General features: G+C 41.1%; 1 protein-coding gene across 4 annotated transcripts in view; it reads right to left on the bottom strand.

The window, feature by feature from the left end:
* The window catches only part of CACNA1D (calcium voltage-gated channel subunit alpha1 D), a 168,517-nt gene extending 148,753 nt beyond the window's left edge, over nucleotides 1-19,764 (bottom strand). For 3 of the 4 annotated variants that reach the window (XM_085236267.1, XM_085236269.1, XM_085236270.1), the window contains exons 1-3: nucleotides 19,396-19,763; nucleotides 17,146-17,464; nucleotides 14,823-14,928 (exon numbers count right to left, since the gene is read on the bottom strand). In XM_085236267.1, coding sequence (XP_085092393.1) covers nucleotides 14,823-14,928; nucleotides 17,146-17,464; nucleotides 19,396-19,444 — 474 coding nt within the window. In that variant the 5' untranslated portion in view covers nucleotides 19,445-19,763. Of the gene's footprint in view, nucleotides 1-14,822; nucleotides 14,929-17,145; nucleotides 17,465-19,395 lie in introns of all 4 variants that reach the window. The other variant, XM_085236268.1, reaches the window with a different exon arrangement.
* Nucleotides 19,765-25,469: the final 5,705 nt, after the last annotated feature.

Genomic DNA, 25,469 nt, shown 5'->3' with positions numbered 1-25,469 from the left:
TCATAATGGACATTTTCTTTATGGGTAACGTGTCAGAAAATTTGTCTCACCTGAAACATCTTTAAAAAAACGTATCAAACAAGTAAGAAAGTAGCATAAGCAAATTATTTTCTCTCAAAACTTCTGAAGAAAATATAGCTTGAATTCGTTGGGCTATTTACTATATGCATACTATCTAAGCTGAAACCATTAAATATGAAGACCTTACTTCTTGCTCAAGCACATATGGAGCTGAAGATTGTGGAGTCAGTACATCTACTATTTCATTCTCTTAACATTCCTTATTGATCAGTGCTAGAGCTAGGATTTGGGGCTTGATGCTGTAACCCAGTACAGCTGTTGCAATGGGTTGTTCCTATAATAAGGAAAAAAAAAGCAGAGTTGCTTCTGGCATGACCACGTTCATTTCTGGGCACATTCAAACAGAAAGAAAAATCTTGACATTTAACTTCTCCAACTAACTGCAAAGCTTAAATTATTAATAAAAATAACCTTTAAGTCCCTTTTAGAAGCATGAACATTTTTCAGATTTACATAAAAACCATATATGCCGACTAGAAGTCAAGCTCAGTAGAAACATGTTGCTCTATTTTAGGCTGATTTAATATACACAGTATGTTAAAATAAAAACAAAATGGAGTATTTGATTCTGCCCTTTGGAAGATCTGTGCCTGTCCAAGCTGAAAAGGTCTCCACAGACACTATGCACAATTAGGACAGCAGAACAGAGGCCAGCTTTAGCCCTACAAACAAAGAATTTCTAAACATGCTTTTGCTTTTTCTTTCTGTTACTCCCAGCAATGAAGATCACTCCAAGGTATGCAGTGCACATTTTACTGCTTGTTACCACTTATGCAAAATCACAGCTAGCAAATATAAGCTTGACTTTTTTTTTTTTCCTTAAATGTGGCACATTTAAATAGATGCAATATCAAGTTCTTAAGTAATCATTAAAACATTGCCAGACATTAACAGCAAATACAGTATCAACCAAGCTATTGCTGAAATAGAGGGAAACCATTCACTGATACTAGTCTACTTTGAAGCATTATTTTCGTTATTGATACCTTACTATTTGCAAAAACATATCAGTATGGAAAGAAAAATTGCATTAGGAAAAACTGTATAATAAAATGCCTTCAATTCCAATTTTCGCAGAGTTCAATACACACGTAATGCATAATTTACTAACTCTGGAATCACTCCTCAGTTCTTACCTCCCTAACACAGTTAATGACAGTATATTCCATCATGAAGCCACGACATTTATCAAAAACTAATCAACTCAGATTTTTCCCCTGACTTTTCCATAATTTTGCTCTAACACATACTTGTCTGTACACTTTCAAAGGTCACTGAATTCTTCAGCCTGCTGCAGACCACAGCCTTTGGTATTTTGCACTGAAACAGTAATTGCTTATTCATTATAAGCAGTACCTACAGATTTCTCAGTTTATAGCCACAAACCTGTCGTAGTCTGTGGCCCATACCTATCAAATCTGTGAAAGATAACTGAGGAAAAACTATTTTCAGTAGTTTTTCATTCTCTATGTAGAACTCTACATTGCCACTAGAAAATTCACTGAGTTTCCCAACTTGAAACTGTGTTAAACTACGGAGAAGGGACCATTAATAAGTATGGATGAGCAAGAAACTCGTGGATAAACTCAAAGGGAAGAAGGAGGTACATGACTAGCAGAAATAGAGTCTGTCCTCTTCGGAAGAATATAGGAACATTGTCAGGACCTGCAAGGATGCAACAAGGAAGGTAAGATCCACCTAGAATTAAATTTGGCAAAGAAGGTCAAGGACAACAAGAAAGGCTTTTTAAAGTATGTCAGTAGTGATGATGTGGGTCCACTAAAGAATGAAGGTGTCCTTGTAACAGGACACTGAGAATGTGAAGACTCTAGACACCCTCTTTGCTTCAGTCTTTACTACCAAGACTACCCCTCAGGAATCCCAGATGCTAGAGATAAGAGAGTCCAGGGAATAGAAGACTTCCTTTTGGTCAAGGGGGACGTGATCAGAGAGCACTTAGCCAAAAACAACATACACCAACCCATGGGCCCCAATAGGATGCATCCATGGATGTTGAGAGTTGGCAGAAGTTGTTAACAAACCTCTCTCTATCATGCTTGAAAGGTCTTGGAGAACAGCAGAGGTCCCTGAATGCTGGAGGACAGCCAGCTTCACACTAGACTTGAAAAATGGCAAGCACAATGATCTGGGAAACTACAGGCCAGTCAGCTTCACCTCCATGCTTGGAAAAGTGATGGAACAACGTTTTCTGAATATCATCACCAAACAATTGGAAAAGAAGGTTATCAGGAACAGTCATTATGGATTCACTAAGGGGAATCACGCTCGACTGACCTGGTAGCATTCTATAATGTCATCACCAGTTGGGTAAATGAGGGGAGAGCAGGCAGATGTTGTGTAGCTTGACTTCAGCACGATGCTTGACCCTGTCTCCCCATAACATCCCTGAAAGGAAGCTTAGAAAGCATATGTAAGAGATGATTCTTTTTGCACCTTTGTCTCAAAGCATTCTCAGGAACACAGATGGACAAGTACAGGCAAGTCCTGGTCTTGGTCAAAAGCTGGAGAAATTTTTGTCTGAAGATTTGCAAGCTGGGACAATGAGAGAGAGATAAGTAGCAGCTTAATGGCTGGGAAGCAGATTTTTGTGTGAGCTCACCTCGAGAGAGATGGCCAAACCTGCATACTCAGGGGTGTTGCACATAATTCTTACTAAGTGCCCAGAAATGCCACGCTGGTGGAAGAAGGATAAAAAACGGACCCAAAACCAAGAAGGTGTGTCTGACATCAGCTGCCTTATGATGTGACACCTGCCTGCTGATGGAGTCTCCTGAGCCTGCTCTGTCACTGTCCCTGCTTGCTGCCTAAGGCCAGCCACTCTGCTGCTTTTGCTCCTGCATTGGCCTCAGACTATCAGAATGGTGTGCAGCAAGATGCTGCTGGATCTTGGTGGTGACTATCCCTGCTTTACGTAATTCTTGCTCCTCTCCTGTCTTCCCTATTGCCCACTTTCCCTTCCCCATCACCCTAACTTGTAATTGGCGCTGCCTTCCCTGCCCCATCTCCTTTAGTGACTAGGATTTGTAATAAACTGATCAGACCAACATTTGAACCGTTGTTTCTTAATCTCACATCAGGTATACAAATATCAATGAACCTTCTCTCCCTCCTATAAATTGAAGCGAGACAGCACCTTGACTTACATTTACCTTCTTCAAAGGCAAAATACATATTTTGAAAGTACACAATCATAAAGCAATGTAGCTAAAAAATAATGCATTTTCCTTATGTTTCACTATATTCTTCAGAAATACATTTATATTGAAAAGTGTTGTATGAAGAAAATTGATGCACTCTTGACAACTGAAAGGATTATCACTTCTATCACCAATAAAAAGTAGCTATTGTATAGAATCCCTTCAGCACAAAGTTTAAACCATATCTTTATATACTTCCAGCACCCTCAGTCCAGAAGTCCATAATTTTAACTAAGTTGTAGCAATCAATTTGCCAGGAGGTTATCTACTAACTCAATTGTAATTTGTTTCTTCTGCAGTTGCTTAAAGGCAAGGAATACAAGACTAGTGTGCTTATAATCCATGTTACATAACCATTCAGTGGATATCCTCTATTCAGTGAACACCCACGAGAGTCAGTGCCTCAAAATAAGCTGTAAATCTTTGCCTTCTTTTTGATTTTCATTGGAACTGAAGAAACACATTCAAGGCAATGTAATGCAAACCATACAGTTGTTCAAAGAAGAGATTAACCTCATTCCACTTATTTATTAAAACAAGGTACATCATACCACACTAAAATATACCATCTTTGTGAGTAAGTTAGTTTTTCTTCCCGTTAACCTTTTCAACTTCTCTTCCAGTACCTTCTGAAACACCCTTGTTCACAAGCATGGGCAAAAGGGACAAGATATATCCCTACACTAAGTCTCTGTGTAGTCAATTCCAATAATCAGCACTCTTTTTTTCTCCTCACTTACTTTATATTACTTGAAAAGAGTTTACCTAATCCATGCTTTAGCTGACGTGCTAACTTTACTCGAAGTTTCCACCAAAAATATATGCATATATAAATCTCATTAACCCTCTTTCACCTATATCTGAAATTAGTCTCCTATCTTATACTTAATGCTCTACTCTTCTTATTTCATACAATCTGATTTCAAAGGAAAAAAAGTTGTCTTCCATTTCATTTGCTAGGACTTCTTGCAGAATTCTGTGATTCCACATTTTGTGCAGACTAATAAGCACAGGTACATGCAACATCATCTAGTGCCCCAGCCTTAGCACTTATTGAATGAAACTGAATGCTACAGTTCCATATATCAGCTTTCATACTTTTTTTTTTTTTTTAGCAACTTATTTGGGACTAATATGTATGTAATATTTAGATTAATTACAATACTGCTGCTGTTGAGTTTCTGAAAATACCCTCCTCTTACATGCAGCAGGACCATGCTAAAAGCACCTTCTGTGGCACCATTCACAGCAATTGGACAGTTCATACAAGCATATCTGTGATCACTCAGTATATCCTGCTTTCTTTTGCTGAATGGGATGCTGCCTGCTTGGCTTCATTCACAGATCATCTGTTCAAGGAAGACACTGAACTACCCACCAAAGCTTGGGGTGCTTGTGCTACTAATACAACCCAAAGATTAACATTAACATTTTTAGATACACATGAAACAACACATGGAAGCTTGCTCTATCTTCTGAGACATCTAATATTAACTCCCCCAAATTTCCTTTCCTGCTGCTGTTTACCTAAATGTCACTGATTTTGCTGTATCACTATGGGAACAGCGGCGGTTCCTTCTGTTCCTATATTGCCACCACCAATCACTTTCTCATCACCAAAATTTGCTGCCAAAACACTCTAAGTTCAACCTGAAATACAGCTGACAACAAAACTGATGCTGAGTTTCTGGTGTTCACCAGCAAGCCAGCCAAGTCCTTTCCAATTAAGAAGAAAATAAGGAATGCTTTTAAGAGAACTCCCAAGATCTCGTCACCATATCTGAACATTTCACAGCCTCAGACTTATCCTTCTTTTAGATGCCCTTTCAGAGTAGAAAGAAACTTCTAAGCAGGAAATTAAAACACTAAAAATACAAATAGCCTGTCAAAGGGCACGCAAAAAGTTGGGAGCAAACTTAAAAAAAAAAAATAAAAGTAAACTCCCGAATTTCTTACTCCCTTCTCTTTTCTCTCCATTCAGATTCCAAATCATTTTATTTCCTTAGCCAGAATAATTCAGTATTCCTGTTAGAGATAAGCAGCTCTGTTAGCATGAAAATTAATGAAGTCTTGTCCTACTGCCTGGCAGTGGCTGATTAGCTGTGGTGTGACACATGTCCTCCTGCCTTTGGGAAATGAGGAAACACTGATTCCTCTCCTGCTATTAGCAAAAAAAAAAAAAAAAAAAAGAGGAGGGGGGGAGGAGGGTTGAGAAAACTTTGATACCCGTGTTTCTGCTGCATTTGATTGAGATCACATTCCCTCTGAAGCTTCAAAGAGCTCTGTTATATGTTAAACACCTAACATGGGACTTTAAGAGCTTTTTTTTTCCCCCTGTTCTTGGCTTTTTTTCCTTAACAGGAAGATCCTTTGAGGTCAGCCTTACCTACACCACAACTTAGATGATCCAACTACCTTTCACCCTCACAGCTATACGATGCTTAGGGAAAACACAGCTGTGAGGAGCAGCTGATAGACTCTACCACAGAGTAGAAGGGCCTTAAAGCACAAGTGCTGGCAGACAGGCACCGGGTGCACAGCCTACCTATGCTCAATCTGAATCAACTGCAGGACTGTTACACTTGCAAAGCACCCACTGAGCTTCAGAGTTGAAGGAAATGCCTTCTTATTTTATTAGGAATACTGACGGCAAGCATTTGTTGTCTTAAGATGGAGTAATGCAAAAATACCCACGATAGTGCCATCAAAACCAAATCACAAACCACTAAAATAGCGTGGCCTCTGCTCTAGGGCACTTCAATTCCATTTGACACTGTCTCATTATAATTAAAACAAAATCTGAATATTTTCAAGTATCATTCAACTCATTTCTCGTGCGCAGAGAAAGTGTCTTGCAGGAGACAGAGCTTTGCTGCACTGCACTGAGCACATCCATCACAGAGACTTTGCATCTCCAAGTACCCATCTCTTCTCTAGCAGTTCCTCAGAACACAAACTGCAGTAACATCATTCTATACTTTTAGATAGAAGGCACTCCCTACTGATTTTTTCTTTTCTATTTTTTCCTTAAGTCAGTGGCATTGAGATCGAGACCTTATTTAAAAGAAGAACTACACAGGACATAAATAATTCTATAGACTGTTTTATTTCAGCTCCTTCCTTTAATATAGCAAGAAATAAATGGAAATAAAAGCTATCTGAATTCGCAGCTATTACATCTTGGGATGATAAGTATATAATTATTTCAATATCAAACCACAGTGAACAACTTAACTTATGCCACATTTAATCCATGTGTGTTTTAAAGGACTCAATCAATATTTGGGGAAGAAGAAAAAGTGGTGGCATACTAATAAGTCCATCAGAGTCAAAAACGCAATAGCAAAACTCTGATAAACATAATACAGCTTTGGGGTATTTGCTACTCACTTCCCAGGAAGGATTGCATTTCCCTGATTAGCTGAGCAGCATAAGATGCAAACTCGCTGGAGGCTGCAGCACTGCTGGAGAGCAGCTCCAGTCACTGCAGGCCAATCCAGAGAAAGTATAAATACTCAACTACTGAACCTCATTAATGAACGCTTATTTTTATGTTCTTACTGGTCCCCACATCATATAAGCGTAACTGGCTCTGTCTGCTCCTTTGTAGCACTTGATCTCCAAGATTCTTACTGAAGCACAAAATGATGTTTCAGTATCATATACTTAGGCTGTAAAGCACAACCTGTTCTGCATCACATATGAGGAGGGCGTAACTAAAACAACTTGTCAGGTGAACCTTTGGGCTGAACTCCTTTCCTCTGTTAAGACACAAATTTGTCTCAGAAAATATGCAATAAAAATAGTGGAAAGATTTAATGCTGGTATTCTGCATTCTGGAATACCAACCAAAAGTATTGTGTGTTATTTACCACACTAAAATATCAGGATTCAGAGCCTTGATGACATTGTCAAAAATCTATAACCCTACAGGACTGCAGAAGTGTAAGCAGTTCTCTATTCACATGAATAGTGACCACGATGAAAACAGTGCATTGCAATCAAGTTGAACACTGGCTGAACTTTCAGTCCTGCAGCAACAGTGAAAAGATTATGGCATAATACCTTTTCACATTACGAGAATAAAAGGTATTTCATAGCTATGTAAACAAATCTTCCAAAGAAATCAGTCTGTTTAATCTGTTCATCATTTCAATCATTGATTTCATTGAAAATATTATTTTCATAGTAAAGTTTTTTGAGCGTATATCTCAAGTCTTTCAATAAAGTTTGGCTTCAAATGCCAAAAGCAAGGACCAAGATTTCTGATAAGAATCAAAGCATTCTTCAAAGAGAACGCAACTCCAAAAGTACTTTTGCTCATGAAAATAAGTGTGAAAAAACCATGAACATTAAGCCCCGAAATGAGTGCTACCAAATCAGTTTTACACAAGTGAAGATAAGATCATGATTTCAACATTTGCTGAAAGGAAGGAGGGAAGGAATTCTAATTGTAATTCATTAAATTAGTATTTTATTGCAAAGAATCACACAATGACCAAAAAAAGATTAGTGTTGAAAAGCAAATGCACCCTAACTAACATTCTCCTACTATCTCTGTAATTCAGTTAACCTTATTTCATGGTCCTGTCCCTCCAGATGGCCTAGCAGAAGCAAAAGGTTTTGGTGCTTAACAGCGTCGAATGGTAAATCAAATCACACATCCAATTAACCATCACTGAAATTGTTCGTTATTAAACCTCAGCAAATCAGCAAATTCATTTTAGTTGATCTTAAAAAGGTCTTTTTAAGAGTCTTTTGAAGCAAGCACAGACTGGGTTCTGAATCCACCCAGAACTCCATTTCTGCTCAGATGAAACAAGCAAACATGCCTGTGACCAACACCTCCAACAAGGATCCAAACTGTCATACTTCAGGACACAGCACTCATCACACAGACAAAAATACAGAAACAGTCATAGAGTGGTTTGGGTTGGAAGGGACCTTTGAGATCATCTGGTCCATCCCCCCACTATAGGCAGGGACTCCTCCCACTAAACCCGGTTGCTCACATCCCCATCCAGCCTGGCCTGCATGGGAGGGTCTCAGTGCATGACATGCTTCTGGTGAGAAGTTGTTCAGGTTAACATCTCTGCCCTGCACAGCTTGTTTGTTGTTGGTTTTGTTTCTAAGCTTTTGTAAAGCAAATAATAATTATGGCCCTAAATAAATAATATTTATGGCGATCCACTTCTGGCACGGCAACAGTACATGGCAATCTGGAAAGATTCACAATTGAACATATTCATTTTTTTGGAGTAAGTTTCAGAACTGTAATTTTCAGGGTCTCCTTTAGCATAACAGCTATCATCATCGAGGGAGATAACTCTATAATAGAATTTCACTACATTTACTAATTTATTCCAACATCAAGGAGTTCACATGATTGACAAAGCAAACTGGTTTGTTGGTGTTTCTTTTGGAGCATTTATGAAACAACTTACGCACTCACTATGTCAACAGTTTGTTTAAAAAGTACCAACTTCTGCCACTCATCTGAAACTCTTGAAACTTGACTGACCACAGTTTTAATGTAAGACTCAACTGCTTTCCCACTGCCCATTCAGCTGTTACAGTAACTAACAGTATGATATATTTGGAAGGGCACAATGTTGCTGAGAGCAGCCTAGAGTACAAAATTTAACAGAGGTACCTTTATTAAGCTGACCCTCCCCCTCCCCCCCCCAAAAAAAAAGGGAAAAAGAGAAGGAATAAAGCCCGACAACATTTCCCAGCACAATTAAACTGACAAATCCACCTTACCTTCTAAAAACGTGGCACTATTCACTTTGGAAGACTGACTTGAGGCTATATTAGAAAAAAGAACTCTTCCAGTCCTTTCTGGTATATGCTGCATCTCCCTAGGCATTTTGCCAGCAATGCACTACCAGCAAATCTTTTCAAGGAGAGACAGGCCCTTAGTAGGAATTCCCATAGGAACAAGCATGCAACTTTGAAAGTGGAAAAAACATTTTCTTTCAAACAGCAATGATTAAGTACATCTTTTTGTGGGGCCTCTTGGTCTGGATAACTGAACAGCTATCTCCTACATTTAAAGATGGGAAATTATTTTTCCAGTGTCATTAACTAAAACTTGTAAGACTTGTTTTAATCTGTGCTGAAGTAGCCAGGTCTTCGGTTATACTGGGAAACATAAGAATAAAAGAGTAATAAGGACAAGCCTGTGTTATTCCCAAACCACCAGCAGCCCAAGCAGCCCTTCTAGCAGTTGGAAATCTCCAGTTCAGTCTTGCTCACATCTTTCTTCCCTTTTCCTAAGCCAGAGGAAGAAGCAAAATTTCTCTTTCATTCACCGCTACAGATGGACTTGACATACAGCAATTCTCCTTATCAAAAAAATAAAATAAATCAAGAACCAGCTCTACTAGCACAGTAGAGAGACACAGAGCAGAGTAGGCCTAAGAGCTGGCTGTAGGACAAGTAGGCGTGATGTGCTAGCAATTCAGAACTCTCATTTTATTTTGAAGAGGTGTGCATTACAACACAAAAGAAAAGGTTTTCTCAAACTGTGATCAGCACTGATAAAAGTCAAACCATTCCATAACAGCTTGCAAGTGCATAATACTGGAAATACAGGGCTGGCAGAAAGAAAAAAAAAAAAAAATCAAATTTGAAGATAGGGTTGAGTAAAACATACCATTTTTAAATAAAACATACCATTTTTAAATAATCTACTTGCAGAAGGGTCATCAACTAAGGAATTCTTGCAGCTGTCCAAAGGTGAAGCACACTGCCTCACTTAGTAACCATCAAACAGCCACACTGCTAAGTTTTAGCAAAATAAATCAGGCTGCTGCTGTTGTACAACAACAAACAAACAAGAAAATAGATGTCAGAGTAATCAGTGCACAGAAAAAGAAGAGACTCGGGCTCCAAAGCACCCTCAGCTGGAAGAGTAAACATGGCAAATACAGCATGTGTCAGTACAATCCCATTTAAAATACACCACAGGACATCTAGCAATTCAACTGATTCCAAGATATTAAACGTTGTCAAAACCCACAGCATTCTACAAAATACATTTTCAGATAAGCTATGTATAGCATAGCCAAGCGCAAGGTAAAATCCAACAATCTTTTCAATGGGTGGATTAATTAGTCATGTGGCCACAGACTGAATGAGTCATGGGATTTCTAATGAGATAAGGACAGGAAGCCCGACACCTTAAGTCAGGAGTTCAAGTGGGTGAGTACTCTGCTGCTGTGACCTAGATTGAAGGCACAACTAACAGTTCAGGGCCAGCACCTAAATCTACTTAAAGAGAACATCTTTGCCTTAGAGAAAACCCAGACAGCACCTTTCTGTAGCAGTATCCCTCACTATGGCTCTCCCAGTTCCAGTTGCCTGGGAAAACTTGAAATAAATGAAGTATCCAGCTAATGAGTACTGTAGGCACAGCTGGGAGACCTCACCCTTTGAGAGAGTTCCCCACTGACAATCATAGTCAGAAGCAAAGAATCCTGTTGTTGCAGGCATAGAGTCTGTGATTATCAGCAGACTCAAGAGTTTTGTGCTTGTGATTTTGCAGTTGCCAATTTGCTGTAATTAATGCAAATCCCCCAAAATGGGAGTTTTCAATCTCTTATGCAGAACAACCTCACCAGTGAAAACCTGTGGAGTCTGGTCACAAGAGATGCAATACACCTAAAGCAAGCTCAACTCAAATTTCAGGAGTCATGTCTTCATAGATTCAGCATGGATGCCTTCTTATTGTTCATGTTTAGTTATTAAAAGAAGAAAAACTAAAAATGTTTTGATCACAACAGAAATGCAGACCCATATTATGCCAGTCTGCCTGCATGCTGTAAAAAAGCCCAGTGCTGGTCAAACCAGTGGTAAAGCACGAGGAAGGAAGAGAGAACAGAACAGGATGATAGAAGAAAGAATAATTGAGGTGGGACAATGAGAGCAAAGCATGGTGCAGGAGAGGACCAACAGAAGAGTAAACAGAGAGGGAAGCCAGAGGGCAAAGTAAAAGATAAGAAATGAGTGGGAAGTTAATGAAGACAAAAGACATGAGGGAAAATAACACAACACGGATGTGGATAAAAAGCAGAAAAGGCAGAAATAGAAGAAATACATATACAAGAAACTCATCGTCCATCCAAAAACAGCTTCTTATCAAACCCAAACAAGGAACAGCTGAATCAAACACAAAGTTCAGATCACCTGAAACTTCTGAAAGCAGATGAAAAAAATAAATTAAAACCTGAATGAAGTGGTGAGATTATGAGAATTTCAGCAGGGATGATACTGACCCTGTTCTCTTGATGCAGGAGAAAAGAAAAAAAAATCTGCCTTCAGAAGAACTCTGCCCACTTGTGAACTGATTAAGGACTAAACATTTAAGTAGAATTTGGAATCTAGCTGAGTAGCTTTTTAAAGTTCATCAGACTGTTCTGTGCTCTGTGCAGAATAGATAAGCATAACAGAAGTGCTCCACTCAAGGAAGAGAACATCCGTTCCTCCCACCACTCCTAACACACAACAAAAACATGTCAAGGCATTTTCTTGATAAACTTTCCCCAGAACACAGGACTGTAACACTGGTTAGTGGCCAAGCTCAGCCCATTCAGAATTTAACTCTGTACTCCTGATTTGTTTGAAATGCATTGTTTTGTACCATCCAGTACTAACATAGCATTCTTAAGTGGGAATGAGGCTGACTATGAGTTTACTTTGCAAGAAAAAAGTTGTAGTGCACCTTGTACTCCCAGAGAACAGAACAAGTTCCATTTCTATTTCCCACTTATCCATGCTCCATTGTTTTCTGCCCTCTTGTACCCTGCTCCCTCTTCCCACACCTGAATACAGACCATGCTATACGTATTTTACCTCTGTTCACCTCTAAATATAAAAATGAAGTATGAACATGTCTGAGGTTTTGGGGTTTTATTGCAAATTAGGAAACACACAAGCCACTTCAGCAGGCTCATAGAAAACAGCTAATCAATTCAACTCAGTGAAGCAACATTGATATACCCATCCCCTGAAAACCAAGCCCTAAATCCATACACAAACTAAAATTTATAAAGCTGAGCTTTTGGGGTTTACATAATGAGAAAGGGAAGGCACTGGAAGCAGACCACGCTTCACTCCAGTCTCTCCCCACAAGACAGAAATGGTGCAAATACTGAAATCTGTACAATGTCAGTGGATGCCTGCATCCAGAATAGGGAAAGGATGAAAACGAGACTGTGGGGTTGATGGCACCACAAGCCTGGGTTGGAAGTAGATAAAGAAAGTATCTTATTTCCCCTCAATGTTTGGGTTTGAATTAAAGAGAGATCAAACTGGCTACACAGAGCTTATAAAAGAGAAACACCTCCATGTAACAGTGGCTAAAATCCTTCCATACTCACAAATCTAATACAATGTATAAGCTCTGGGCAGCCTGGTCTGGTAGTTGGTGATCCTGCACATAGCAAGGGATTGAAACTAGATGATCATTGTGATCCTTTTCAAGCCAGGCCATTCTATGATTCAGTGTGGTTTTTAGACCAATAAGAAAAAAGATTTGAACATTACTCAACAGTATTGTAACAACTGACACCTCTGCCTCAAACGTGTGTTTATATGGACACCACAAGAATCAGGAAATATACGCTGAAACAGATTCCCAATTAAGCCTAACAATTTCCAAATCAGCTCAAACACAGTATTGCTTCACATTATACTTGAATCCTCGCTATGGGTTTAACGAAGAAAGTTGGGCTAAACCAGAAAAAAAAACGGCAACAAAATCCCAGAGAAGGTTACATGGACCCAGAGCAATAGTTCATGTATTTTATGATTTAGAACCCTTGCTATAAAGAAAGCCAATACTGCTCATCCTAGAGCAATTTACGTTATTAGAGCAAGCAGACAGGATGCACCTTTACATTCCGTTATCTGGGCTGAGTCTGCACCAGCACATGCCAGTACTTGAGCAAACCTAGTGAAATTACGCATAATTAACATCAGTATACACAAGTTGCAAATTTAAATGGCAAAATTATCAAATTATATGTACAGCTGACTGTGTTCAAGATCCATAATTCGGAGTGTTCAAGACCCTATCTACTTCAAAGGGACAGGGATCTCTTACTAAAAAAGCATAATGTGTTTTTGTTCAGACCAACCTGTCCACTCATCCACTTTAATAAAAACATCAAATACAAAATGTCCATTTCTTTCTAAACACATTGTAGAATTAGGTCAAATACCAATGTAACAAAACAAAACATTTATTAAAAATTTTATAAAAAACATTTATTTCAAAATTATTAGCTTCTGCCACAAGTAGCTGTTTTGTCCTTTTCACGTAATGCTTTATGAAAGCAGTTATTAGAAGATCTCTTGGTGGATTGACAGCTATGGAGACTTGTGCCCTGAATTTCTCACAGAAGGTAAAATGAAGAAGTAAAGACTATTGGCTGGCTAGATAAACAGCTGCACAATGCATTCTTTATGCTGACCCGAATTATTCTGCCTTTCACCAGCATTTTTATTGTTTGTATTTGCTTAATCTTGATAAATAAGATGCATATAAAATCAGTCATATGTCCAGAATAATTACTTTTAGGAAAATAAACATGCTCACGTGCACAAAATGCACACATTTATCTTCATAAATAGAAAACCTCATATCAACCTAAAATTTCCCTTCCAAAGCAATCCAAAATTACCTGCCCATTGATCTGGCACCCTTCCCCGCCACCACTACACCAGAAAACAAATCACAGACTTTCAGAACTCATAGGACCACAGAGCTCTGCTAACTATTTCAAAATGCTGTTTAGAATAAATGAAACCATGATAATGTATTTCAAATCGCCCTGGTGTGTCATAGAATCCGTAAGACTTGGAGCAACTAAATTATTTTTCGTTACATTTTCAAGTACAGCGCTGCTATCCTATTTTCAGCTGAAGAAATACAGCTCCACAAATGAAGTACCCATTGTGTTATCATCCCTTTTCAAAACAACTTATAACAGCAGTAAGTGCTTCTAGAATTCACGTTGATGTTCTTACCGCTTTGCTGTAAAGTTTTCCACCATTCTCTTTTAATAAAAGCTAAAATAACAGCTAAAAATACAGACAAGCCAAACAGCAGCCTTAAGAATTGAGAATAGATTAGACAAGCATATTAGGTAAGGCAGTAAAATTTCACAAGGATTGAAACAGACATCTCAACAACAACAGGAATTCAAATACAAGTTCTTACACCACACAAATACATACACACACAGAGCACATCATTATGGTACGCTCTCTTCCAAAGAATTTCACCGCTAAAAACATGATTTTAAAATATGACATAAGAGAGTACATATTAAAACTGAAAATAAAGCAATTCCATATTCTGACTGACATTTTATTTGAAAGTACCACTGTATACCAATTTTTTCTTTTTACGAAAATTATTATAGTTAATAGAGTCTTAAACACTAGCAGCTAATCTTGACCACCAAGATAAAACTTCAAGACCAATATAAAAAAAAAAAACTCAAGAGTACTCACCAAATTATGATTAGTTGAATTAGAATCATCTTCTGGGAATGGGATGTAAACAGCTAAGGCCACACAGTTGGCAAAAATAGACAGTAGTATAAATATGTCAAATGGTCTGGAAAATCCTGTTAAGGAATTAATGGATTCTCAGTATCTACAAACTTTTAATCCTACTTCTCCTTTCTGTTTCAACACTCACAAACAGTTCTTCTTTTAAGGCAATCTTTAGACTGTTAAGTGGGGCAAACATCAAATCATCATTGGTTATATCACTATATCACATCATCTTCTATCACAACAATGTCTCAATGTCCCCTTCTCTTTGCAAAAGCAAGAAAACTATTACTCTTGCTGCCAGAGAACTCTTCATTTTTCTGACAGTGGAACTCCTTAACTGTTTTGCTTTGGCCAGAGCAGATCAAAGTTTGGGTAAGTAGAATGGCTAACAGCATACCATTCTTGGCTTGGCAGCCATACAGGCTCAAAGCCTCTCAGGCTTTTGCACAAGTGACATGAAGTACAGCTACAGTTTTAACACCACGTCTGGATAACAGTAGTAGAACCCTGGAGATACATTTCCTTTGGGTAAAAAAGAAAAATAGAAAAAAGAAAAGATGTTTCCTCAAATTCATACTTATGAAGTTCATCCTTCAGCTTATCATCAATTTGCCTTTCCCTGAAAAATACTGCATTATTTCCTTGTAACTAAAAAAGATGGAATTACCCAGATAAGACTACTTGTAGAATTTCAGATAGGGAATACTTTGAACCTTAGCTATGATTTTTGCCATTTTATCCTGTTATCTCAACCCACACTTTCTTGGTATACATCCATAAAATTCCACCCAAAATTCCCCCAAAAGACTGAGGGAAGAGTACAAAATACCACCTTTGTTTCCACCAAAGAATATTTTTGTCAGTTTACAATACACTTTTTCTGAAGAAAACACCTATTAAGACCACATGTCCATTAAGTACTTTTAAATTTTGTTTGTTGGCAACGCAAAGTTTGTCACCTCCAGGGTTGCTTTTATTTCCATAAAAGCCTATGAATATCAACAACCATTATGTTGTACACAAAAAAACAGAGCACCCATCTTAATACACAGCACTCTTCAAACTGAAATAAACAAACCACGTCAGTGCAAGACTTACAAGCTTGTTTCATGATATAGTGCTACTGGGATCAACTCAGCCTTGCATTATTCCACTTCAGATTCATAGCAATTTAATTTAACTGACCTTAGCCAAGGAGAGGCCAATTTACTGAAATTAGTTGGACTCCTACCAGTTTAAAATGAAAGTAGAATCTGTTTCACTATCTTTAATTACGTTCAAAGAATTGAAAAAACAAGCCCTATAAATGAGGAACATTTCATACTGCCAGGATGGGTGTTCTGTTTAAAGTAAGAAAACGAGCTTTACTTTCGTAATGTACTCTCCTGAACAGCTATTTCCTGCTACAGGAATGTTGCCATGGCTAACAGGCAAACATTTTTCTCCTTGTACCTCAACAAACCTTTATCTTCTATTTCAAACTTCTTTCTTGAGAATTAAACAATATATCATATCTGCATGATATTACTTCTTCCAAAGAAATCCACCGACTTTCAAATCACAACCACTGAGACAAAGATAAAGCAATCCTTCCCAGCATGTACACCACCCCAAGGAGAAGCTGGTGTGTCTGGTCTCCTATCTACAGCCATACACGCTTCCAAATATTTGATGGTAGAATTGTTGTAACAAAAGATGAATATAGTTCAGGCACCTGTATGTACCAACAGTGAATCCTTAGCTTAGCTAAGAAAACATCACTTTTAGCAGTTGGAAAACATAATTTTTAAACAATTTCTACATTCTGTCCATTTGCCTTAATAGTAATACATCTGAGCACAAGATGGAAGATAAGTGTTTGACATCTTAGGTCATCTCCCAGTAAGCACTGCTAGATGCACTCTTAAGCATTCGGCCTTCTTTAGAACAGTAATGAATAGAATATGGAGATTTGATGGAATATAATGCAAGCTTATAAATTCAGAAGGTTAAATTCTGAATGTGTTCCCTTTCTCCCCTAAAAAAAAAAAAAAAAAAAAAAAGCAACAGCTATGAGCTCTTCTCTGATTTGATCTACTTACTTTGGTGAAACAACATCCTGTGCTATTGTGACATCGATCAAGAGCCATTTATGCAAAACTAGCTACCATTAATGTTAATGAGAGGTAAGTGAAGTACAGTGTTAGCTATGCTGCTATCAGAGACATAGCAAGACAGTCTTGATACACCTAAAAAACTCAAGAAACAGATGAACTGAAACTGCATCAAAGGATACTTCCATTCTACTAGACTAATGCAGGCTCTTCGTATTGGGTTGTTGAGGGATAAACAGAAAAGGGCACGGGGTGGCCGACTATTAGATGTATTACCCTGTTTTTTGCTCTTGGCATATTGCTGGCGTTTTCTTTGGGACAGAGATCCTACAGGCTGGGCTGTGGTGGAATTCATATTTTGGGCAGCCTTTGCTTGTCTAGCAGCATCAATTGCAGCTTGCCAAGACAGAACAGTTTGCTTGGATGGTGCTGAACTGTTGGATTGAGTAGTTGGTCCGTCACCAGGGAGAGGAATTCTGGTGCTACTTGCATAGTTCGCCTCTGTGAGAGAAAAGGGGAAAAAAAAAAAAAAAAAACTTGTTTATAACTTTTTATGCTATAATGTGTCACCGTGTTTTCAATGAAAAGATTATTTTAAGACCTCTTGATGGTGTGATGCCTATATATGTGCATACACTCATGCTCTGCAGTATATATATATATATATGACTGTAGGCAAATAAATATACATACACGTAATCGAACATATACGTATGCATATATGTGATTGAACAGTAGCCAAAAAGGCTCAGGAGTCAGCATTATAACTTCAAGTCGAATCTAAGTGTCAAGACAAGTGCTTCAGCAACACTTCGCATTCTGAGTCTCCCACTTACTACAGACTCGATGGCAGCTTTCCTGTCACCATGTTTATCCAGTGAAGCATACCTCCTCCTAATGACCAACTCTGCTGCAGTACCTTAGCGTTCAGCAGAAAAACAGCCATTTACTCATGCTTTTCAATGGAAAACAACCAATGCTACCTTCCCCTCCAAAAAAGGATTAAAAGAAATCCTGTAAGCAAGTTGAATTTCACCTCGTTCTGCATTCTCACAGCAGAATGCACGGATGCCTCCCACAAGTGAAAATCCCATACTGCGTGGTGGTAAATGTGTTGATAAGGTGGAGTTTCACATGTGAAACCAATGCAAAGGAATGCTTCTTTCTGCTTCTTCACAAGGGTCCACTACATAAATCGTAGCTTCTAAACAACGTTTTTGAGCTCTTTTTATTTAGATGGCTCAATGCCACCTCCTCGCACAGATCTCCTCTCCTGACTGGAGCAGCAGAGCCGACTCCTACGTGCACCTGTAGGAAGGAGCAGCTCCTAAGTGAAATTCAAAACTTGAAGACGCCTGGGTGGGCAGAACATGGAGGAATGATGGCAGAATCCACGCGCAGGGAATCAGGGCTGGCAAGCGGAACGGATCTGCCCAGGCAGGAGGGCAAGATAACTCCCCAGCGACCGCCGTTCGTCGAAGAGGGGAGCGCAGCCCTCCCTTCCCAGACTGTGGGAGCGGAGATAACGGCAGCGACGCGAGAGCCCTGAACGTGCGTCGACGTGTGCGAGCCCGGCCCCGCCGCTCCGTGCCTGCGTGAGGGGCGGCCGCGGGGGCTCTAAGATGGCTCCCGGGGCGGCGGGGTCAGCGCGGGGCCGCGGCCGGCACCGGGTGAGGGGAGCCGGGCAGCCCCTACCGCCGGGCCTCGGGAGAAGGTTGCTCGGGGGCGGCGGTGCCGATGTCGACGTTTTGCAAAGGATTTCTGCCTGTCTCCCCCCCCCCCTTTTTTTTTTTTTTTTTTTTTTTAATTTTCTCAAGCAATTTGACAGCATCTCCCCCGCCTTCCGCCTGCCTCCCGGGATGCCGTGCAACGTGGTTCGGCGCACACCAGCCGCCGATCGACGCATTTAGCTGTCATTCTCCTCATCGGTGCTGGCGAGCGAAACAAAGCCCGAGCACCGTGCTCCCCGGGGAACCTCTGCCCCCGGCGGGCACGCAGCAAAGGACTCGCGGCTCATATGAGGGAGCGGGGGGAGAATCGTTCGAACATGGCAGGGAAGGACGTGCGGAGCCGGCACGGGACCGGCGCAGCCCCGCGGCGCCCCCTCAGCCGCCCGCCCCCAGCCGCTGCCGCCGGCTCTGTGCCCCCGCACCCGGTTCGGAGCGGCGCGAGCGGAGCCGCGTCCCCCCGCCCGCCCTCAGCTCCGGCCCCGCGCAGCATCCCACTTGCCGCCGAATCTCATCCCGCGCCCTTCCCGCTCCCGGCCCCTTCCCCGAGCCCGGCCGCTCGCCCCCTCCCCGCACCAAACCCCGTCCCCAACGCTTTCCCTCCCTCACTAATCCCCGTCTCCCAAATCCCTCGCAAATCCTCCCCCGCGCCCCCTCCCTCAGCCCCGGGCACGCCGCTGCCCTTGCTGCCCGCTCCGCTCCTACCTTCTGGGTGCTGCTCGGGCTGCTGCTGCTGCTGCTGGTGGTGCTGCATGATTCCCACTTTCTTCGGCGCGCGAGAGGGAAAAGAAAAAAGCCCAGGGCCGAGACGTCCCCCGCCGCCCCGAGCCAGGTGCGCGCTGCCCTGCGCTCCGCTACCCGACCCCCATGGTAGCGACTAGCGACGCGCGAGGGGCTGCTCCCGCTCCTCCTCCTCCCGCCGCTGCTGCCGCTGCTTCGCCGCTGCCAAATCCCTCCGAGTTTGGGCCAACATGACACTCACATCCGGGTGACACGAGATCTCTCCATCCCTAGCAACCGCTAGAGCCGCTGCCAGCTCGTCGGTCCCCCCCTCCTGCCGCCGCCCGCTCCGCGAGCCCCCTCCTCCCGGTGCCGCTCCTCTCAGCCCCCTCCTGTCGCTGCCGCTCGCCGCGGGCTTAACTCCCTCCTCACTGCCGCCGCCGCCGCCACCTGCTGCTGCCGCGCTCCTGGGGCCGGGCCGGGCGGGGGCGCGGAGCCGCTCGCTAATCGCCCGGAGCTCCGACGGCCGCAAATAGAACCGCCGCCGCCGCCTTAACCCCTCCGCCGCCGGCCCGCCCCCGGGCGCGCCCCCGCACACCGCCGCCCCGCAGCCGCCTGCTACTGGCGCCAGCCCGGCTCTCCGCGCCCGGCTCAGCACCGAGACGCGAGTGGGTTCGGGGCCGCCCCTTCCACGCCGTGCGGTGAACGCGTCCCTCGCTCTGGACAGCTCCCCGCCCGCTTCTTGTGCCCACGTGCACATTGAGAACCCTCAGTCCCTCAGCGCCTCGACCTGTTGCAATGGCTCCATTTCTATCCTAAGACACCTCAACATTTTTAGCATTTCTCAAAAGAAAAGAGGAAAAAAAACAATTATCTTTCCAAAATTTTTCATTTTCAGCACTCCACAGCAGAAGCTAAAAACCTTCATTTTGGTTTTATTTTTCCTTCATTGGTCTGAAAGCAGCAATCGCATGCACTGATGCATATGACTGGAGTAGCCATAGGATGTGTGGGAACAGCAAGGGCAGCACCTCCATTTACTATGATATTTTTCCCAGTGGCAATATTGCAGCCACTGGGAGAAGTACATAATGAAACTAAGCAAGGATTATACAAATTCAAAACAGAATTAACACTTCAGAGTTCCATTGGCTTTCTCTGAAATTACTACTTCCCGATTTATTTTTTGAGAGTATTTTCAGGATATTTGTTCTGAACAAACTGTTGTTAAAATAGCGTGTGACCCTGTGATAAAGGTACTATTTTGTTAAAAAAAAACATTCAGCAGCACTGCTACAAGCCCTCTTTCATCACTTCCATGTCTCTATCTCATCTTCAAGCTATCCTTCACCCACAGTTAACAATAAATAACAACAACAGAGAAGACTTAGGGAAAAAAAAAAAAAAGAAATAAGACCTCAACACTTCTGATATCCTTCAGTCTCATACGAAGCCCTCTTAGGTGGAAACCATCACTTTTAGTGCCCTCTGGAGAGAGAAAGCTTCTATCTCCATGCCACTTCTTGGCCTTGTTCTGGAACTTGCTGTTCTCCAACCTATTGAGTGGATTCAGCTGCTGTGGCCATGAGCCACCTGCTACTCAGGGGTGGTTTAATCAGGAAGACACCACACACAGGTCAGAAGTTTACAGCAATAAAAACTGCAAGAATCAGAAAGGCGATAGAATGGTGATACAGGAGGTGTAATAGCAAAGGGACTAACACAGCAGAAAGGTGTTGCAAGGAGAAGGGAAAAGAGCTCACCCATCTCTGAAGATCTAGGCTCCACAAAGGAGGGATCTCCAACCAGAGATCCTTTCCAATGGCAGTCAGTCCTTAAATGAGGTCTAAGACAGCTGCAGCCAGGCTCCACCCCTTCCAGTCACACAATTGAATTGCCTTCACCTGTCCCACGATCACTGTTTTGAAAGAGACTCATGAAGTTCAACACCAAGACACTATTGGAAAACCCATAAGTAATAAGGCCTGAATCTAAAACAAACAAAGCATTCCAAAGAAAAAGGCTGAAGTCTGCAGAAGTCCATCAAACCCCAGGGTTCAGGCTTGCCAGTGTCTGGTTTCCAATCCCCTATCCTTACAAAGGAGAACAGCATCATGTAGCAGAAACTACAAATACTCCCAAAGACTCCCAATAAAACCATGAAAGAGAGATGCTTTTACACACTTGGTCTGGAACTGCAAACATGTACTTTTGCTTATTTCAAAAGCTATCTAAGCCTAGACAGTCAACAGATGTAGTAGGTAGCTACTAGATAATCAAATTATCTACTACATTTTCAAAATAATAATTATGAGAATGAATGTCCTTTTAGTGAGTTTTGAGACAGTGTGTATGAACACTGATACTGTTTAATCACAAAAGTGCTAATTACTGAAACCATTAATTCTCTACACAGCTGTTTGCCCTTCTCCTCTGGAACTAATATTTGATTATTTCACAAACACTGCTTCACTTTGATGTCACATTAATAATATTTACTCGTTCCTGAATGAAATGGTTGGAATTATGTTAATGTTTTAGATCGTCTTCAACTGCCATCTGCTCAGTGCTATGCCCTTATCAGCGTATTTCCTGTATGAGCTTAAGAATGGCAGGGCAGGAAGAAAATACACTCGTTATTATCATGTATCTGTTGCAGATTTGCCACTCAATTATTATCATTTGTCCTCTGATAACATTTATTGCTTTCAGGGCCTTGTCCTCTGTAAGAGAAGCAGATGAGCCAAGAAGCAGCATGTTACGGACATTTTAGGAGCAGAAGCCCATTCAGAATTTAGGAGCACACGTGACTAGTCCTATTTAACCAGAACCTCAGCCGATGAGCTGGTGGAGCAGCAGCTCACTGCAGGAAGGGACAGATCCAATCAGAATACAATTGCCATAGTGGGAAGAAGTTATATAACAAACACAGAACTGCAAACAGTGTGAAGCAACAGAACCAGCCTAGCCCTGTAACAAGTAGGCAACTCACATCCATCGCTCATCACAATAACTCAGCTGAAGCTATTAGCATACTGACACATACTGACCTGTTACTGTCTTTACACATGGGAGGAATATTTAAATGAAAGGTAGCCACACTGAGAACAAACAGTTGTAGAATTCATTCTCACCCACATTACGTGTTTTCATCTACCTTAGCACACGCTGTCATTGAATCACAGAACGCCTTGGGTTGGCAGATCCCCTAAATCCCTCCCAGCTCCGAGCCTCGCTGTGGCTGGTTGCCCCTACCAGAACAGGCTGCCCAGGGCCCCGTCCTTTCAACTGCAGCCTCTTTTACTTTCTGCCTAAAAGTACTCTTTTCATTCCGCTCACCTGAAGCATTGTAGAGTTACAGTTTGGGTTTGAAGATGTTTTTCAAATTCTTTTCTAAAAAAAAGATCATAATTAAACATAAGTGTATCCATATATTGTCTGTCAGCTCAGTGAATAGCATCTTTCTGATGTCAGTACAAGTAACAAGTTCTAAAGAAGTTAAAATAACACTTTATTACAAGTGCAGTTTATGTGGAAAACTACAGAAAACACATACTTCTAAGTCCTACTGACTGGGATCTCAGAAATAGATAAAATGTACGTGTACAGATTTTAAAATATAGGAATCCACTACATAATATAGATGATGAGAGAGTGGCTTAAATGTCCATTTTCTTGACCATATCCATACTCAAGATTTAAAGTGTAAAATGTCTTCCAAGAGGAAGTAATACCAAATTTTGAATTGCCCTCTACGAAAGTCTTCTGTTTTTGCATATTCTTTTTTTGTATTAGTTTAGGTGAGCAGCGTATCCCAATACAAAATATAATCCTGCCTACTTCTTGTCTTATTTAGAATTTCACAAAAAAAAAAAAATAATAATAATCAAAAGACAAGAAACCTACCACAGTGAAGCCTTATCATTTGCATATAAACTCACAAAAAATACAAGTTTTTGAAAGCTAAATGTAAATGAAGTGAATTACACTAAGCAGTCTAGCAGGAGATCTAGCTGAACATTTTGTGAAAAAAATATATATGTATGCATGTATAATTATAAATTATTGTACAGAAGCATAGAAGGAGGGAAGAAGGGAAGGAGGAAAGGCAGGGGATGCACAGACTCTTTTCATGTGTTTGGCTGAGTAACAGCTCCAAGCACGTCTTGTTGCCGGCAGGCTAAGGAAAAGGCCAAAGGTCTCCATTGGAGCTCACCAACGCAACGATAATCCTGATTTATTATTCCTAACCTCTCAGCAGAACTTTATATACTTATGGGGTCCAATGATTTGGAAATAAATGCTCTATTGCATACGTTTCTGAAACTGTATTTTTCCTTTTCACTCTACACAGGAATAAAGTCTCATATGTCCTGAGCACACTGAGAATCTGTTCAATTTAAAAATTCAGCTTTTTTTTTTTTTTTCCAAAACAAATTACTAAGAATATAATGAATTGTGTTTTCCTGACTAATTAGATTCCTTGGCTTCAACTAGGGTGCAATTACTCAACAGAGTTCACGTTCTTCCAGCAGTTCTCTCCTTTACTTATGTTCTTCACTATTTTTACAGTTTATCACATCTTTTCATTAACCACTTTGAATATCTGAGCAGGAATAGAGCCACTCTGAAGTATTGGCTCTTCTCTTAGCCCTTGTCTGAAAGCTTCATTTCTTGCTAGCCTTCTTTCTCTCAACTTCTCTCTTTCCTCTATTCTACTGTCACGTCACTTTTTTCCTCTGGTGATTCCCCATTATTGATGCTTCCCACTCTGCATGTTGTCCACCTTCCTCACATTCCTACACCAGTCCTGGTCATCTCAGGCCTGTGCAAATTGTCTGTGGTGGGCAGTGGACTAAATTCCTAGTCAGAAAGTGTTTCCAACCATATCACCGTGGTAGCAAGGTGAACTGAAGTGGTGACAGCAGGACTACATAACCTTAAATTTAGAGTATCCATATTTATGATAGAAAATATTTAAACTGTTGACTGCATGAACACATCTCAAACTGTCATTTAAGTAGATTCAGAATTTTCTCAGAAGAGATTCATTTCTATTTTTAGTGCTCAGTAAAATGATGATTTCACAGATGGGAAACATTGACAGGAACCAAAAAAATTCCACTACACATAATTGTGCTTGAAAATGTCACAGTGAAATGGATGGATGACTCACAGTGTCAGCACATGTGCCTCATGCAAACAAATATCTTCAATAAATACAAGCCACGCTGCAGCTTCTGCAGAGTGTTCTGATGGCAGCTTGCAATGGAGCTTCAAAACTCCACTCTGGAGGCTGGAAGTCTGCTAAAAACCACGCAGGGTTTAGACAGAAGAAAACACGTCTGAGCAGGGGCTCTCCCATGGGAGATAGCAGCCAGCAGCAGGGGAGGAGCAGCATTTAGGTTGGCTGTGTCAGCCTCACTGGGCACCCCATCCTCTGCAGCCTCACCCCAGTGCCCAGAGGAGCCACCCAAGGCACTGCTCCAAGGCGCTCCCACCCCACGTCCAACCAAGTGAAGATGTGCTTTCAGGCATGACTCTTGACTCTTCATACAAAGTCCTTTTGCTTTCTCCCTGTGACAGCACAAATACATCCTTTCAAATGTAGGGCTATCTTTTACTTTTAAGCCAACTTTACCTATGATAGTATCTGAAAGTATTTTTACCAGTACAAGTAAAACTTGCTAGCTCTGAATTAAATATTAAGAAGGAGACAATTACAGCAATCAGGGATGAAGTGAAATTTCATGTTTCTTAACACACAGTAGAATACAGAGTGAAATCAAATTCTCAGTTTCCAGTCTGTGCTCCACATACTAAACACAACACATTGCCTGGGGTTCAAAAAATGTTTCATTCTTGCCAGATACAGGAATAAAGAATGTAGCAAAATTCTCTGCAGAATTTTTCCCAAATAGATTTTTAAAATGACTTTCAAAGACATTCTTTGTAAAAAGCAGCTCTTGAAGAAGGCAACAGCTGCACGGTTGAGCACACCAAGGTCAAGAGATGTCCTACTTCATTCTGGGGCTGCATCATGACACAGTTTCACATGA

The sequence above is a fragment of the Meleagris gallopavo genome, chromosome 14, assembly GCF_905368555.1.
Source record: "Meleagris gallopavo chromosome 14, MGAL_WU_HG_1.1, whole genome shotgun sequence".
NCBI classification, from domain to species: Eukaryota; Metazoa; Chordata; class Aves; order Galliformes; family Phasianidae; genus Meleagris; species Meleagris gallopavo.
The sequence above is the reverse complement of the archived record's forward strand: the minus strand, read 5'-3'. Positions and strand labels throughout refer to the sequence as shown.